Source organism: Candoia aspera, chromosome 1, assembly GCF_035149785.1.
Source record: "Candoia aspera isolate rCanAsp1 chromosome 1, rCanAsp1.hap2, whole genome shotgun sequence".
NCBI classification, from domain to species: domain Eukaryota; kingdom Metazoa; phylum Chordata; class Lepidosauria; order Squamata; family Boidae; genus Candoia; species Candoia aspera.
Window position 1 is genome coordinate 123,114,023 of NC_086153.1, and position 18,826 is coordinate 123,132,848.

The window sequence follows — 18,826 nt, forward strand, 5'->3', positions numbered from 1 at the left end:
TTGTGGATCTTATATTTTCTCTTACTGATAATAACAGGACTGCATACTTTATACTTCAAGGAGCAAGGATACTGCTACAAGGACTGGAAAACTAATTTTGTAACAAGAGCCATTAAACCTTACAATACCATTTACAATGAGCTAATAGGCAGCTTCACCTTACCCAATACAGAAAATGTAGCCAGAAAAATTAAAGCATAAAGTGACCTAGAAATGTGGCAGCTATTTCTGGTGCTAACTATATAACTGGTGTAGTGGTGAAGGGGCTGGCCTACAAACCAGGAGACTGTGAGTTCCATGCCTCCTTTAGGCATGAAAGCCGGCTGGGTGACTCTGGACTAGTCACTCTCCCTCAGCCCAACTTAACTCACAGAGTGGTTATTGTGGGAAAAATAGAAGGAGGAAGGAGTATTAGGTATGTTTGCCACCTTGAGTTACATATAAAAAAGGTGGGACAAAAAACTAGCAACAACAACAACACTATACTGTATCAGAGGAATGATCACTTAGCCAAATGCTGGATCTACTTTGACTGGCAGTAGCTCCTTCAGGTATGAGGCTAAAGCTTTTCTTAGGCTTGCTACACCTGATTTATCAAATACAATGTTCTAAAGGGTCCTACCTCACTGGAGACAAGGTGGTTGCAGAGAGTTTTATACCACCATTGCTATACTGCAACAATAGGAAACACTGTTTAAGCCTTACTTTAAAGCAGGCTTGCTCAACATGAGTGCTAGTACCGTATGTGAACATCAGCTCCCAAGGATTTTCCAGCCAGCATGGTTATTGCTGAGAATGTTTACAGTTGATAGTTAAAATCCAGTCATCTGAAAGTCTCTTAGTTTGAGGAAGGTTGCTTTACATATACCAGCCCTTTCAATTTACTCTTCAGCCACATGGCTCACAGGAAGGCCTGTCCTAACTTTTTCCCCTCATTTCTACCATCAGTGGATAACCTATACCAGGAATAAACAATATGATGCCTATGGACATCAGTATGCATGCAGACAGCTCTATTAATGCTCAATGGGCTCTCTGCCTCAATTTATTTTCTTATAAGATTTCATTTAATTAATAAGTGGCAGACAAGTGTGCTATAACGCAAAACATTAGCATCATATTTACCTAGAATAATGCTTTTGGGGCTTGTGCAGAGCTCAGAGGAATTCTTAAAAAACAAAACAGTGAGTAGGTGCAGCCCAGTACTTTTATGTGGAAGTGTGATTCCTTATCCAGGAAAAAGAGAAGTTGGAATGGTAGAAAGCATTCCATGTGGGGGAGCGGGGAGGGCATGCAAGCTAATAAGGATCTCTTATCATTTTTGATAAATGAGTATCTTGTGACCAGTCTTACCCACTGTGATAACTATTTTATAAACAGACAAGTCTCCCCCTTCCATGATGAGACCATCTACAGGTAGCCCTTGACTTACCATTCGTTCAGCAACCATTCAAAGTTGCAACAGTGTCAAAAATGGATTTATGACTGGTCCCCAAAATTACAGCCATTGTAGCGCCCCTGCAGTCACATGATCAAAATTCGGGCACCTGGCTACCTGCCCGCACTTGTGACCGTAGGGGCGCTTCAACTCCCCCCATCTCTGTTCTTCTGGCTGCCCTGCTGCGCTGCCTTGCAGGGTGGCAAGCAGCCCCAGAACTGCATGGCTCTAGGCTGCTTGCTACTCTGTGGTTCAGAGGCTTCTTGGTGCGCTGCAGCTCTGGGGTTGCAAGAAGCCCCTGAGCTGCAGTGCAAAGCCACCCCTGGAAGCCTCAGCCACCCCAGCCCAGTCCCAGCTGCAGTCGACCTTGCCACTCTACACTCCAAGGTCCCTGCCGCCCTGCGCTCCACCACCCCAGCTGACTTCCACTGTTTTCTGGCTCCCACTACTGACGAGGCATACCCAGCCTGGCCCTTTGCACCAAGAAGCCCCTTTGCAGTGTGCAAGGTGGCCAAAAGGGCAGGGGCGGAGATAGGTGTGTAGGGGGAATTGGAGGCAATCCCTTACCTTACTGAGGCTTGGGGCTGGGAGGGACCAAGCCCGCAATGGCTTGGATTGGGGTAAATCCTTGGCTAACAACTGGTGGAATTCGCTTAACAATGGCAATGTGGAACGTGCTTTACAACTGCATTGTTTAACGTAACTAAATTCCTATTCATTGTCTTTGAGAAATTACCCTACTAATTCCACTACGAATTAATTGAGTTATTCCTTTCATTTTGCATTAGCAACAGAGCAAAATCTATCCTGTTGTTCTTCTGAACTTGTGTTTCCATACCTTACTGCCATAGCCTGTTCCAGATTCTTCCATCCTTCTTACAGCCTTTAAACTAATATAAGTAGCAGTATATTTTTCTTAGGGATTAAGATTTAGAGCTAGATCCTAACAATCCCTATGTCAGACTCCATAAACTGTCTAACAAAAGTCCACTTTGCAGAAAAAGTGTTTGACAATATAAAATCTTGTAGGGATTTACAGGTGAAAGTTTTCACTGAATTAAGCCTTCAAATAACCATCAAGGTGTTTGATTTTCTATACAAGTAATACCAATTCTATTATTAGTAGCAATGAAGGTAAGTGCAATACTAAAATCTGCTTCTCTTATCATGCAATTAATTGTGTAGTATATCTTTAACACCTCTTCTCAGATATATGTAATATCATTTTATAGTATTAATAATATAATTATGTTTCCATGTGCACATATTACACAGTAATTCAGAGTAGAATAATTTATATTTACTTACACTGGTGACATGAGTTGCATTTTTGTCATAGTACTTTTTCTTCTCATATTTATCCCTGATGAAAAACTCCACAGCTCTGCGATCAGTTAGTTTAAGGAAAAGGCAAAAGAGAGAGAGAGAGAGATGCATGTATGTGCGATATGTGCACACACATACACACACAAAAAGTCACCATAAAGCAAAAGAGCTTTTCAGTGCAGAAATTTTAATTCCCAGTTTACATTCTAAATAATAGTTCTAAAGTCAGAACTGAACTGCTTCAAGCATTAGGATACATATTCAATTTTTATTAGTATTCTAGAATTTTCTATTCCATGCTTGATTTTGTAGTGGCACCTTTTAATACTTTCGTAACTTCAGTATAATTATTTTGATACATATGACAAATACTGCATCGTATTTTCTCCAATTTTTCTATTCAGATTGAATTTTAAAAATGGGAGTTCAATATTTTTTTCACTAATATTTGCAAAATTAGTATTTCACCACGTGCCATCAAGGGGCTAGAACAAATTAAACTGTTTTTATAATTTCAAACATATTTAGTAAATTTCACTAATGGGAATTAGAATTTATGAAGTGTCCATAGCTTTATTCAGACTTCTTACTTACTGGATTCACTCCTTCTCAACATAACTGATTTGGGAAATTGGAGGGATGAGGGACAAAACAGGAATACTGGCAGATGAGAAGGACGGCATTATAAGACAAGACAAAATTAGTTTCAGTTCAACTAATTTCATACAATTCTGCATGATGAAACTTAAGGTTCCAAACCCTCCAAAATTCATCATTACAATAAGTTCTAATGCAGTATTAATATGCTAATGTTGGTTCTTTATTTTAAATAGGCCAGATGTACCATAGACATTCTTTGTAACTTTGCACTAATGTGATGAGAGAGTTTTCCTGTCTTCAATAATCTTTAAGTAAATGTTATCTTTACCAAACTAAAATGGAAATTGTGTTTAAGTTTAAACAGCCTTCTAGGTTCTTTCAAAAAATTATTTTCACATCTTTGAGAATCTTGACATTTATATCTGGCCACGGTGTAGCATGCATGTATCCATTTTAAAATTATTATCATATATAACTACTCCGTTTTCCTCAAAAATGGAAATGCAAAAAAGGATACTGATCTGTTTGAGGTCTTCGAAAGTTCTCTGGTAAATTAGCTTCATAAAGTAATCTTGCCTTGGTATTTCCCATCTCCTGCATGCACTAAAAGCAATGACAAAAACAAGTTCAATTTAGTTTAATGCACGTTAAGATAAACTTGCTGCTATAATAGCCATTTTACATAAAAGCTATTAATATAAAGCAGAATAGGGCATATTCATGAGTAGGCATGTCAAAAAGCAATCTATAAAAGCATAAAATGTATAAATATTCAGATTACTACTTTTGCAGCTAATGATAATTTCCCTAATATGCTAACAGTTATTGGAACTTTTTAATTGTCTTCTACAAGTGTTATTATTGTGAATGTAAGCCTCTTTGCCCAGGCTGAGACATTCATGACAGACAGAGCAGCCTCTCATTGCAAACTATCAATAAATATCCCCATAAGGGGGCAATGCAGACACAAAGTCATGTACAGAATGAGATCATCCCTCTGTGGAGACAGAAAAAATCTGGTTGTTTTAAAGCTGTGGGCACAGCTCCAGAAGCTGTGAATCATGCTGGGAGAAGCATGGGACTAAATTCATTATCTGTAGTCTCTGATTAAATTTTGGAATTTCCAAGAAGCTGGGCTTGTGCCCGTTAATGATGGCAATAAAATTATTTATAAGAGGCTGGGAAGTCCAGGAGAACTGAAACACAGAAGCAGATGCTTTACGTACTACTATTTCTATAGAAATAGGTAACACATCTAGCTGGGAATTGCATATGGTTTAAAGCTAAATTGTTACTGTCCTATGTTCTTATTCCTTTATACCAACTACTGAACTCTGTGTAATGTCAGTCTGCCTTCCTACCTAAGGCTGGGTATGAAGAAATTATTTTTATGGTATAATTTGAATCTCACTCCAATCTCTTTACAAATAGCTTTTCTTTATTTGTGTTAGCCATCTTGTGGTCTACTTGGGACACTGCATTTTCTTTTGTAAATTTCTTTTTAGCAGCTGCTATCCTGTGATTGGAATGATTTTGGTAATTTATCTATTTTACTGCTTGTATTTGCGCTATATCTATCATCCATCCATCCATCCATCCATCCATCCAGTTCAATTTTGTTATTTTGTTGTGAGATTGGTCTATTTCTACCTCCCAAGGAAGGGTAGAATCCTTTAGCAACATGGATCTGTTATCTGACTAGGAGGCTAGACAGCTGAAATTATTTCAGTTCTTATAGCTTGATCTTTTAGTCACCAGAAAGACAGCACAGGGCAGGAGAGTGCTCTCTCATATACCAAGATTAGGAGGAAAAAGTCAGGTTTGGTAACCTGCTGGGAAAGAGATGACAGCAGCAGGAATTACCAGGACAGTATCCAAAGTAGAAGGCAGGGCCAGCATGTAAAGACTCAGTGGGCTTCTTGGAAGCAAAGTCTGAGAGCCCCAGCTTTCTCCATATAGGCCCATTACAGCAACGTGTAAAAGTAGCAACATTTACAGAGGTTGAATGCTTTCAGCAAGAGAAACATTTAATGCTATAACATTCCTTTTAAATCTATTTCAGCAACTCATCAGTATTCTTATTTTAGCACATGCTTTAGAATTTGCTTATTTTATTCTATAATTTAGAAGCATTTATTTTAAATACCTTTACCACTGCTATTCTCAGTTTTGTGAGTTGCATTTTAATAACTGAATGAAGAATTCTATGTATTAGAATTCTATTTGTAAAACTTTTCATGGGCATAATAATAATTAAAATTAGTATGCCAGGCTCAATGAATTTTCAATTTTATTTGAAAGCCAAAGAACATAAAACAAATAATTCTAGACCCTGATTATAAACATCTGCATAAATATCAAACCATATGGGAGCAAATAAGGATTATTTTATTGCATATTATTCCTTCTGCTTTCAAAAGGAATAATATGCAATAGAACTGAAAATAGGGACAAACATTTTATAAAAAAATATACAACAGAATTTATATAACAGAAAGCAGAGTATAAACATTTTACAAAAAATACAAGCTTGAAAACAAAGCAAGGTAATAATAAATAGTTCATATTTTTGATCATTAAAAATTGATGGATACATTTTTACTACCTAGAACTTTATATTGCAAGTTTGAAGAATTAAATATTCAGACTCTAAAGTGCTCCAAATTTTCTAGAAGTAATCAACCCCAGAATGGGCTTTTGTGACCTGCCAGAATTCTTAGAACAAAATAACTTCTGGAATACTTGGAATGCCCTGGTATAAGGAATGAACAACCTGTTTTGAGTCAGAACATTTGCACAACCTATCTTTCACCAATACTGCTATGTATAAGTTGCTACTAAGATTGGAAAGTACACGTCCATCTTGAACACATAAAATAACTTGTTGCAAGATGCAGTTCTCACACAGAAGTACATTCAAGAAATGATTATACTACTACCTAGAAAAATTCTGTTAGCTTTTTTTTTCTTATTTTTAAAATTCTTTTAGATGAGCAAGAGTGATCCATTTTATTAACTACTATTTTGAAACAAACTCTCCCAAAATCTCTCATAATACAACTTGACTTTAACTTTTTAACCTGTATTTGTTCTGGTGTCCACTGGTCCAAATTGACAGACTTGACTCTGGATATATGCACTCCCAGATTTCGATGTATTCCAGCACATCTGATACAAATAAAGACACCTGTATTCCAGGAAGCCCATCGTGGACCTAAGAGAAATGTATGAATATTAAACAGCTGTATAACACAGTATTTAAAAATATATATTTGGGGTGTGTGTGTATGTACACGTACATACACATACTTGTTTTCAGCCTCCTCTAGATTATAGACAAGCAAACTGCAACCTGCGCAGAGTCCCCAGGGCACCCCTAGATCATATCATTGAAATTTAGCAGTATAATGCCCAATTTGTAGCACTGTGACATTTTGCTACTTTTATTATTTATTTTATCATTTTTATAACCCACCTCAATGTCTAAATTCTTGGCAGTGTAAAATAGGAAAAATACAAGATAAAAACAAAAGCAAAAGAAAGACATAGTAGAAATCACGCAGATGGCAACCAGAAATTTTTTAAACCTGGTTAAGAGCATGGTACATCAGTGCTGTTTTAACAGCTTTACAAAATGTCAAGAGGGAAGGGGCTGCTTGAACCTCTGGAAGCAAGGAGTTCCAAATACACAGGCTGCATGTTCACCACACCTTAGGTAGAATAAGGATTCTGAGCAGGCTTTTTTGCTACAATATGTTCTTGCGAAACAGGAATATTTAAACTTGGCAAGTTGGTGCCTAATGTAACCCAATGCTATGCAATAATGGATCTTTGTAGGCCATCAACAACACTTTGAATTGGGCTTGTAAGCCAACTAGCAACCAGTGCAGTGCCTTAAGTAATTCGACAATGATGTGATTGTCCCCTCAACAACCTGGCTGCTAAATTTTGAACCAATTGCAGCTTCATCATAAGTAATTCAACTGAATATGGATTGAACCATGAGATACTGCCACCAAGGCATCCTTGTCCACATAGATAAGCGGGGTATCAGTCAAAGCTGGGCAAAGCCACCCCTGGCCATCACCTCCACTTGTTGTTTAAACAGCAACCACAAGTCCAAGAGGATTCCTAAATCACAAATCAAGCCCTTCAGGAGGAATGCCACTCTATCTAGAGTCTACAGGTGCTGAAGTTCCTGGATTTTATTGACAAAAAGCAACTCAGTCTTGGATGGATTCCATGTAAGTTTATTCCATTCAGTCCAAATCCTGACAGCCTCAGTCACAGTTCAAGCTTTCCACAGCATCCCTGTTCCAGGGTAGCAGCATACAATTAGGTAACATCCATATAATGATAACACCCCCCACAAACCACCAGATTATTTATCCCAGCAGATTCATGTGTATGTTAAGCAACATAATATAGATGTTAACTGACATGGGAAGAGCACTGAACCCTATAGCGCTCTGTACTGAAACATCCATGGCCTTAAATGCTGTCCCTCCTGTCCCCAGATTACAGACTGCAACTGCCGACTCAGGTAGAACAGAAGCACAAGACCCTGATTCCCAGCCCCTGTGGGCTGCCCAGGAAGGTACCAACCACACTTGATTGTTTCAAATGCTGCTGAGAGGTTTAACAAAACCAACAGGGGTGCACTCCTTGCATCAAGGTCAGGATGGTCATTCCATGCATGAGTCTGAATCTTGACTGGCAGGAATCTAGATAATCCATTTTTTTTCTAGGACTGTCTATAGTTGTTAAGCCCTGTGAGTCTGGCAACCTTAGGAAACATTTGGATTTCTGGAAAGTTCTTTATTGCTAGTAGGGTAATGTAAAAGAAATTTGAAAGCCTACCAAAAGTAATTCTCCCACCCAACAGGAGAATACCTAGTATAATTAACATGGAGTTATTGTCTTTCTCATGCTTCTTCCTCCCCTGGACTCAAGAACCTTTTCTGCAACAGCCCTGCCCCCTCTGTGTTCCCAAGGGTTTTCCATCTCAGTTGCTGAGCCACTACCACCTTCTCAAAAACCATCCTTAAAATGTGTCAAAAGAAGCTGGGTCAAAGGAGTGCTTCTTCAAGGGAGAAAGGGACACAAATACCTCTTTTAAAATAGATGGCATGACCCCCCCTACTTTCAAAAAAGTGCTGAACATTTCCTGGATCCAGCTGCTCACTCACTCCACCCCAGCTGCCTGATGGAGCCAGGGAGGACATGGATGAAGTCCACAAGTGTCATAACTCACATCACAGAGGATTTTATCCACTATCTTGGATAATGAATGAATCCCAGATAACAACATAAGACCGTGCTTTGCTCATCACAGTGGATTCCATCCAACTGGTATCCAGCCTTGAGCAGATAACAGTAACTTTATCTGCCAAGAAACTAACAAAACCATCTGGCCAACCTTCATAGGTCTTATTCCAGGCATCCTTCTCTAAAAAGGCCCAGGTAATTCTGAACAGGTCTACCAGGTGGTAATCTGAAGACAATAAGCACAGCTCTGAAGAACTCTGCTCTTATTGCCACTTCGTAGACTTAAAGACAGGCTCTTACAGTGCTCAGTTACATCCATTTTTGGTAACATCACCAGCAGAAGCTATTTAAGAAAAAAAAAGTTGTAATGAAATAAATGTAGTGATAAATATGTTAAGTCTCTGTAAATGAAAGTACATCAATTTCTACTCTGAAACCCCTCCAAGCCTCCTAAAAGTGCAAAAAAGGTCTTAAGATTTTCAGAACTGCCACCTGATGACATCACCCCATTTATGGGACACCTGCAAGGAGGAAAAGTGTTGCACTTAGTCCAAAATAAAAATAATACATCCATCTTGACCTAGATAGCCCATTTCCCCATGTACTGCAGACAAGGATGAACTATTCATGGATAAAATGCAGCTCCAATCCATCTCTCTGTCAAGATCAATTATAGACAAAATGCCACCAGAAACATTAGTTCAAATGGAAAGATTTAAGCTATCGTGTAACTCTATAGTAGAAGGAAGGTCAGTAGGTGAAGGGTTATCAAAACTGTGTAAGTAGACAATATATGGTCTGTTGGAAATTGTCGATGGCCTGCACATGTCTTGTTTTTTTTCCAAGCAACTATATTTGACGTCTTAATTCTGAATTTTTGAGACTATTAACTATACTGAACACAACAATGCTGAAGAATCTTGAATCAAGACTGAAACAGAAAAGTTTCCATGTTACTAGCAAACAATGATAAATTGTCGATTTCAAAACATAGCGGCTTTTGTGTCTGACCCTCTAGCTATTTTTTCTATAGCCCTTTAGGGTTTACAGTTAATATGTGTGAAAGCTCTTCAGTCAGCACACTCCCCTGTTATTGATTTTTGTAAGCTGCTCTAGGAGCTTTCTTCAGCTGAAGAATGGGATAAAAATACTTCTGATGATTATGTTGTTATCCTGGAAGAGAGCTGCTTGTTTGGTTAAGGCAAACTTTCTATTCTCTCAAGTGGATTTTAAGAGGTTTATTCAGACATTGCTAGAACTGAAGTTGCTTATTTGTTTAAAGTATTTGTACCCATCAATCCAGAAAGCTCCCAGAGAAGCTAACAGAACATTAATAAACCATAATGCAAGATGTACTAAAATTTATATGTACTAAAATTGAAATGACATGAGACGAAGGAAAAAGGGGGAGAAACAACCACAAGACCAATTTTTAAAATTAAAACTCTTATGAGAAAAACCAAGGGATAAGACAACCAAAATGGATCTGGTTTCTCTGCAGTCAAGCAAGGAGAACTACACTGAACCAGAGCACAAAATCAGAGACTAGATTCTCCACGTCTTCAGCTTACACTCACCACCAGTGAGCCTCAATTATCCATTAAATACGAAAGGAAGTCACGGCCACATACTCAGACATGCAAGCTTCCAAAAGGAGCTCTGAGATAAAGCTGTATGTCCAGGAACAGTTTATACTCATATCAGGTAAATGGTTATGTGCTATCAGCATTATTTTCAGGCATTAGTGTGACTTCATAATGTATTAAATGTGGAACTAAGACCACAGGAACATTTGTATTACTACTGTTCAATTTTACAACTTGCGGATGATTCAACAACGTGTACATATACTGACAAAGATGTTGTGTAAGAAGAAATAATTGTTATTAGACAATCTCTCTCTCCCCCTCACTTTCTGTTACTAAAACTCTCTGCATGAATTCCAGCACAAGTGTTTGTAAAAAATAGTAGCAGCAGCTTTTTATATTTTATAGTTTTCTTTGGATCTACACAAAAGACTAACTTGGTTCTTCTTTTATTTCTAAACATTACTTCTACCACTTGAACAAAATACCTAGTTCAATAGGGAATTGTATTTTTAAGATTTTTAAATTTTTTATTGCTTTTAAAATAATAACAGAAAAAGAAAAAGAAAAAACACTAAAATAGTTATAATGTGAATACATACATTTTCAGAGAGGAAAAAAACTACAGATAAGTGCTTTAAAAAAGTGAAAAATACAACAGAAAAAGGAAAAAAAATATACCATTATAAGAATTAAGAGTTACAATTCTATATATACTTATTTAATGTAAATAATATTTAGTACATTTATATTAATTTCTAATACATTTATATAACCTTAACTATCTTTTTTTTTGTCATTGCTCTTCTTCCAAGGATTAAGCGTCTTCTGATTTCCTGACTGCAGTCAGCATCTGCAGTAATCTTCGCACCTAGGAATACAAAGTCTTTCACTGCTTCTACATTTTCTCCCTCTATTTGCCAGTTATCAATCAAGCTGGTTGCCATAATCTTGGTTTTTTTGAGGTTTAGCTGCAAGCCAGCTTTTGCACTTTCTTCTTTCACCTTCATCATAAGGCTCCTCAGTTCCTCTTCGCTTTCAGCCATCAAAGTGGTATCATCTGCATATCTGAGATTGTTAATGTTTCTTCCAGAGATTTTAACTCCAGCCTTGGATTCCTCAAGGCCAGCTTGTCGCATGATGTGTTCTGCGTACAAGTTGAATAGGTAGGGTGAGAGTATACAGCCCTGCCGTAGTCCTTTCCCAATCTTAAACCAGTCCGTTGTTCCGTGGTCTGTTCTTACTGTTGCTACTTGGTCGTTATACAGATTCTTCAGGAGGCAGACAAGATGACTTGGTATCCCCATACCACTAAGAACTTGCCACAATTTGTTATGGTCCACACAGTCAAAGGCTTTAGAATAGTCAATAAAACAGAAATAGATGTTTTTCTGAAACTCCCTGGCTTTTTCCATTATCCAGCGGATATTGGCAATTTGGTCTCTAGTTCCTCTGCCTTTTCTAAACCCAGCTTGTACATCTGGCAATTCTCGCTCCATGAACTGCTGAAGTCTACCTTGCAGGATCTTGAGCATTACCTTACTGGCATGTGAAATGAGTGCCACTGTTCGATAGTTTGAACATTCTTTAGTGTTCCCCTTTTTGACAAATCTCGATAAAATAGTTAAGAGCAGAGACATCACACTGACAACAAAGGCCCGCATAGTTAAAGCAATGGTGTTCCCCGTAGTAACATATGGCTGCGAGAGCTGGACCATAAGGAAGGCTGAGCGAAGGAAGATCGATGCTTTTGAACTGTGGTGTTGGAGGAAAATTCTGAGAGTGCCTTGGACTGCACGAAGATCAAACCAGTCCATCCTCCAGGAAATAAAGCCAGACTGCTCACTTGAGGGAATGATGCTAAAGGCAAAACTGAAATACTTTGGCCACATAATGAGAAGACAGGACACCCTGGAGAAGATGCTGATGCTAGGGAGAGTGGAGGGCAAAAGGAAGAGGGGCCGACCAAGGGCAAGGTGGATGGATGATATTCTAGAGGTGACGGACTCGTCCCTGGGGGAGCTGGGGGTGTTGACGACCGACAGGAAGCTCTGGCGTGGGCTGGTCCATGAAGTCACGAAGAGTCGGAAGCGACTAAACGAATAAACAACAAATCTTTTTTTTTAACCTACTATATTTTGTAGAAATGAGTTCCATATTTCATTATACTTATCCATAACGAAGTCTACGCCTATAGACAATCTGGTCATAAGTAGCAAGCTTAATCAGGTCTTCAATGCACTGAGTGAATGGGACCATACATCTAACTTTCCAGTGTTGCGATATCAGTCTTTTAGCCATAGTAAGGGCACAGAGAATCCATTTATGTTGTCCAGTTGTCAAATTCCATGTACTAGGTATGAGGTTCAAGAGAATATTATCCTCTGAAAATTTCAGCTTTTGTCACAGTCATATATATATAGTCCACTACTTCCTCCCAAAACTTAGTATGTATAGGACATCATAAAAACACGTAATAAGGATAATGCTTCTTTAAAACACATCTCCAACAAAATGCTGTTTTTAATAGTTCTTTTCTATGCAAACGTAATGGAGTCCAATAAATTCTAAATATTATTTTTTGTTGCATGTCACAATTTGAGGTCCACTGACACTCTTGCTATAGAAGTTAAGACACTCTCCCATTGTCTAGGCAATATAGGAATCACTAATTCTTTATTCCACTCATTTCTTAGCATCTGCATATGAAATTGATTTATTGATAACGAATATCTATAAAAATTAATAGTTTTTTTTAGTTTTGAAAGATTTAACAAGTTGTTCTAGTATCTCAGGTGTTTCAGAAGCTGAAAATGCTGATGGTCCAAACAATGTTGTTAACAAATGTAACTAAGTATTGCCATTGGGTTACATCTGATAGATATTTATCTCTTAACACAGCGTATGTTAAAAATTCATCTTCATCATCTATTAGATGGTCCAAAGTCAATATCCCCACTTCCACCCAATTTTTCCATATCACCATCTTTTTCCCAATTTTTAAAATTGGCTTTTCCCATGAAGTCAATTTAGCATGGGAAAAAGGATTGAATCTTTTTTATTAGATAGTATATTCCATAACTTTCTGATGTAATTGTTTCCAGAGATACTAGAGTTTTACTGTATTTAGATCCTAATGCTGTCCATCCAACCAAAGGTGCTATACAGTATATATATATTCCAAAGTTACGCAAATCGGAAAATTAACACCAATTGTTGGCTTTCAGTATTTAATACTTGACAATAGGTAAGCATGGTGATATAGCTCCAGATCTGGAAAACCGAATCCTCTCTCATTAATTGGTAACTGCATTTTCTGTAGAAATATTCTCAGAATCGAAGAACCCCATAGAAATTTTCTAAATAAAGGATTTTCTGAAAATATTTTCCAGATATATGAACTGGTATTCCTCTCATAATATAAATTAACCTTGGAATAATATTCATTTTGAGTGTATTCACCCTTCCCCAAAAGATGAGGTTTAATGACCCCCATCTATCGATATCTGAAGAGACCTCTCTATATATTTTATTTATATTACATGTTACTGAATTATATATTCTGGTATACGTGGATTCCATACAAATACAGAATTGATATTCCTTAAATGGATGGGTAACCAAATTTTCACCTATTGGCATCAATTCCGACTTGGACCAGTTAATAGAGTATCCTGCTATTTTACTAAAGCCATCTGTCATTTGCATCAAACACTGGAAAAGTAGTGTGAGGTTTAGAAATAAACAAAAGGATGTCATCTGCAAATAAAACCAATTTGTGTTCAACTGAGTTATATACTACTCCGCAGATCTCCCTCTGTTGTCTAATAGCACAAGCCAAGGGTTCCACACAGATTTTAAAAAGCAAGGGTAACCATGGACATCCTTGTCTAATTCCTCTAAATAGTGGGAAAGTATGAGATGCAACTGAATGGATTAAAAAAGAGAGAGAAAACATGCCATTAACCTTTACTTTAGATGTGGGTGACTCATATAATATCTTGATCCATTTTATAAATTCCAAAGGAAATCCTAACCTGTTTAGTGTGGCAAACATATATATTTTGTCAAAGGCTTTTTCAGCACCTAATGATAAAATTACAAACTGATATTTATTTTTATTCAAGTCTATTAGATCTACAACTAACCTAATGTTGCCTGCTGCTTGCCTAGTTTTTATAACCCTGCTTGATCATTCTTAACAATGAACAATATCACTTGCTGTAATCTATTTGCTAATACTGCTGTTAAAATCTTTGTATCAACATTAATCAATGAGATTGGACGATAATTAACACACTGTGATCTTTACCTGCTTTTGGTATAACTGTAATATAAGCCTGATGAAATGCCACTGATAGCATTCCCTTATCAAATATTATCTTCACACACTTCACAACGTTTTGGCACCAAAAGATCTATAAATGTTTTATACCACTCAATAGAGAATCCATCTAATCCTGGTGTTTTACCACTTGCCATTTTTAAAATTATTTGTTTAATCTCTACCTCAGATAGTAGAGCAAATAAATGTTAATTTTTGTGTATCATCTAAATCTGGTAGGTTAATTTTACTTTAAAAAGTCTCTGTATCTTCATTCGATACATTCTCTGGTTTGCTGTATAATTCTGAATAAAAATTTAAAGACAACTTATATCCATTGAAGTTTTATATATTTCCTCTCTTTCACCTCTAATAATTGGAATCATTGCCCTATCTTTCTTTTGCTTTAAGTGATTAGCCAAGATCTTACTGGGTCTTTCACAACTCTTCCAATACCTCTGTCGTAAACATGTTAGCATGAATTCTATGTGCTGTGATATTATAGTATTTAATTCATTTTTTTTTTCTCTGTGCAAAATCATAGATGGGCATCTAACCATCTGTGCCCATAAATGTTTCAGTTCATCCTTCAAATTATTTTCCCTTTTACTTTTAATCTTATTTTTGTATGATGCATAAGCAATGATTCAACCTCAGATATATGTTTTGTATGCTTCCCATTCAAAAATTTGGGCACTTGATGTTCCTGAATTTAAATCAAAATATTGTAAGGTCTCTACCCACATTTGTTGTACAAATCCTTTATCATTCTATAGGCTAACACTGAAATACCAATTTCTTGATACCTTAACCAGTTTCTGAAACACACAGTTCAAGGAAATTGCACTTTGATCAGATACATAACGAACTTCAATGTTACATTCTTGAATTTGATGATGTAAAGTCAATGATAATAAAAAATAATCAAGCCTAAAAAAATTCTGGTGCACACTTAAATAAAATGTATATTCTCTTTTAGCTGGATACATCAAATACCAGGGGTTTATTAAATTCTATTCTTCCATATAAGTCTTAATTGTTTCCCTCACTAATAATTGTTTTTTTCATGCTGGTGTATCTTCTATCAAGCTCAGGATCCAATATTTCACTGAAATCTCCTCCTATTATCACTTTACCATAAATATACCCATTCAAGTGATGGCATTTTTAAGATTTAGAGATAATCTTTGGATATTATGGCTTGCATTGATTAGAAATCCTTTTGCATTTTTATAAGCTGGTCTTTTTAACTGTAACACATTTTATGTATCTTAAACAAACAAATATTAATTACATCAAAATTACCAGTGACAGAAAGATGTACAGTATTTCATTATTATATGAGAGATCAAGCTATTTAAAAATATATAACACAATGCTTACATTCTATAAGACAGCATTTCCAATGATCCCACAAGTTCTGCCTTCCCTCATCCAAATATAATAGTTATGTAGAAGAAAGCTTGGGGGGGGGGGTGGATTGTAACATTGAACTATGTTCATCTTTTGGATGGAAATCAGACAATTTGTAATAGAAGCCAAAATGTAAATATGGCTTTAATTCCATCTGATCTGGTTTCTATATAAATACTGTTAAAAGTATTATTAAAAAACATGGGGAAAACTTCAAAATACAAGCAAAATATTTTCCTGAATTACAGGTAACTCTAAAGGTTTTACTCCAAACCTCATTTTCTGTGAAAAGAACCTTTCCTTAAAATGAAAGGGTCATTTTCTATAATATTACTGTATATAGATAGAAGGCAACTATTTTAGTTTTCAGAATTTCAACCAACATAAAAAATTACTTACTTCAGACATCTTAAAACATTTGTACTAAATATGTATTCTGAATGCCTAATAATTCTGATATCTCTATCAGTGAATAGTGCCAAAATGTATTTATATATTATAAATGTAGGACACCTTTAAATACTATTCAACTTTCTATAGTTCAGATTATCTTTATTAGCTAGCTAGCTAGCTACAGGATGAACATTATGGTAAAATGCAAGGTCTCAATCACACTGTTTCCTGTGCCTCTCCCAAGGTAGGAAGCAGGAAAATAGCTTTCTTGACATCTGCCTATCCCAGAGAGTTCTATAGCTTCACTCTTTATTAACAGCCAGCCTTTCTTGACATTCAAGGAACTGTAACTTAAAAGCAAAGCAAACTGGATGATTACCAGAGTGATTCGCTTGGTTCATGGTTCCACCTCGTGGCAAAACGAATGTATGCACATGGTCAGCAAGCTAACCTATAAGCCATTAAAGGGTGGGGTTTTTTTCTTATTTATCATTTTTAGAAAACCAAAGTTAATAAAAAGTATGACTAACAAAAGTGCACACTATATGACCTTTATAAAAGAACGATTTCTAGTTTAAATGCATAAAACTATCAAGTTCTGAAAGAAAAGGTTACATCATTGTTGCACTTATTTCAAGGATGGAAAGCCAATGTGATGCCTATGGGCACCACAGATATCTTGGTTTTCACAAGATTTCCTGGCATAGCTGATTTTATGTATGCATGCACCCATCCATACACACAAACATAAATAAATAAAACAGGAAGCTGGCAATTATAAATGAAAGCATCAGCTTCAAGCATAATCCACATTTATAGTGTATGAGTATAATACTTCTGGGTGAAGGCTGTAGAGGATTAGAGAGATAACCTTGAAAAAACATGTGGCAATCATTAGTAAAACATGAGCTGGGTCCAGGAAAATGAGAAAATGTGGGAAATCAACTCAAGATTGACTCTTTTTGTTATAAGTGGGAAGGAAGGAGTAACACTGTGAGGCTTTCAAGATTGTTTTTACAGCCTATATCAATAAAGTACAGTTCTAGTATTTATTGTTTCCTGGCCTGGTCTACCTCAAAGGGCTGACAGAGGCATACTGGCATTTCTAGAAAATAAAAATGGTCAAGACTTGACAGTTATTCTGAAATAATAAGAGGGTATAAATATTGTATTGATTTATATGCAGTATTTTATACTGCTTTTCATTAAAAATCAAAATGATTTCCATTATAATAATTACAATAAATATATAATAAAAAGTAAAAACGCTTCAGTCCCTTTATAGAATACAAAAACATAATTAGGTCAGCTGATAAGAAAAAATCTATTTAAACAAGTTTTCAGTTTGTGGTAAAAAGCATGTAAACATAGTGTATCTTTTCAATTTCTTCTGACATTACCTAGCACTGCCTTGTTCCATAAGTCCAATTTATGTTTTTTTTAGAGGAAAGGCTCCATTAGTAATAGATCCATGGCAGCATGCTATGCTACCTGAATTTGTAGAAATGGAAATTAATGACTTGGTATCATTTACTCTGTGTATCCTCCTAGTATGCAAAGCAAAGAAACTCTGGATAACTGTAAATGCCTTCTAACTTTTAAGTCACCATCTAAAATTGGCTGCCTAAACCCTTGGTGAAAAAACAATCCAATCTTGAAGTATTCTAACTTGAAGGTAGATCAGTAGGTAACACATGACCTGGATATCCCTTATGGTCCTTTTGTTCTATACGTCATTGACTTGTTGTTTCTTGGAATCAATCACTTTTGGAAAGCTAGCTAAAATTCAATTGGCAGGAAATTCTGAAAGCCCAACTGTTGATAGTTTTCTTTAGCCATACCTTTAATATGCCCAGAGTTGACTCTGCTGTACTTTCTACTCATTATTTTTAGCCCTCTCCTTTGCTAATTTCGGTTATTTTTCATGCCAAAGTAGAACTTTGAAATGCCAACTGCTACGGTTTTGACTGCTTCAATTTCTTTAGGGCTGAGTCTAATTCAGATAGGATGCACTGAACAAATGACAGTATATACACATTCTTGACTGTCTAATCTTATCTAACAAATGTCTTGCTGTACTGTAATAGGCCTATTGGAGCTGCAGGCTCTAAACCCAGTGGCTTTTTTCTGCCTTATGGTTAAAAACAAAAGGCATTCCATTGAGGCTTTACAAAACCTTAATATACATATCTCCATCATTTAGATTGCTTCCTTTCTTTCTGTCCCCTAAATTAATGTCCCTTTCCATAATCAGCCATTTTATTTCTGTGGCTTAGAGACAAGATGGAACTTGCCATTCTAGATGCTATTTCTGAACTACATACATGTATGTATGTGGATGTGAATTCCCTAATTGTCTAAGGACAGGTGGTTTATTATCATTATTATTATCATTCATATCTACCTGGTCTGGAGGTCCAGGAAATGACCACATGTTTCACCTCATGCAACTAACATGTAAGGAGCTGGTAAGCATTT

General features: G+C 36.4%; 1 protein-coding gene across 4 annotated transcripts in view; it reads right to left on the minus strand.

Moving 5' to 3' along the window:
• SMAP1 (small ArfGAP 1) overlaps positions 1-18,826 on the minus strand; it is a 72,823-nt gene that overhangs the window by 43,290 nt on the left and 10,707 nt on the right. For all 4 annotated transcript variants that reach the window (XM_063313255.1, XM_063313273.1, XM_063313264.1 and 1 more), the window contains exons 2-4: positions 6,445-6,578; positions 3,882-3,967; positions 2,747-2,822 (exon numbers count right to left, since the gene is read on the minus strand). In XM_063313255.1, coding sequence (XP_063169325.1) covers positions 2,747-2,822; positions 3,882-3,967; positions 6,445-6,578 — 296 coding nt within the window. The remainder of the gene's footprint in view (positions 1-2,746; positions 2,823-3,881; positions 3,968-6,444; positions 6,579-18,826) is intronic.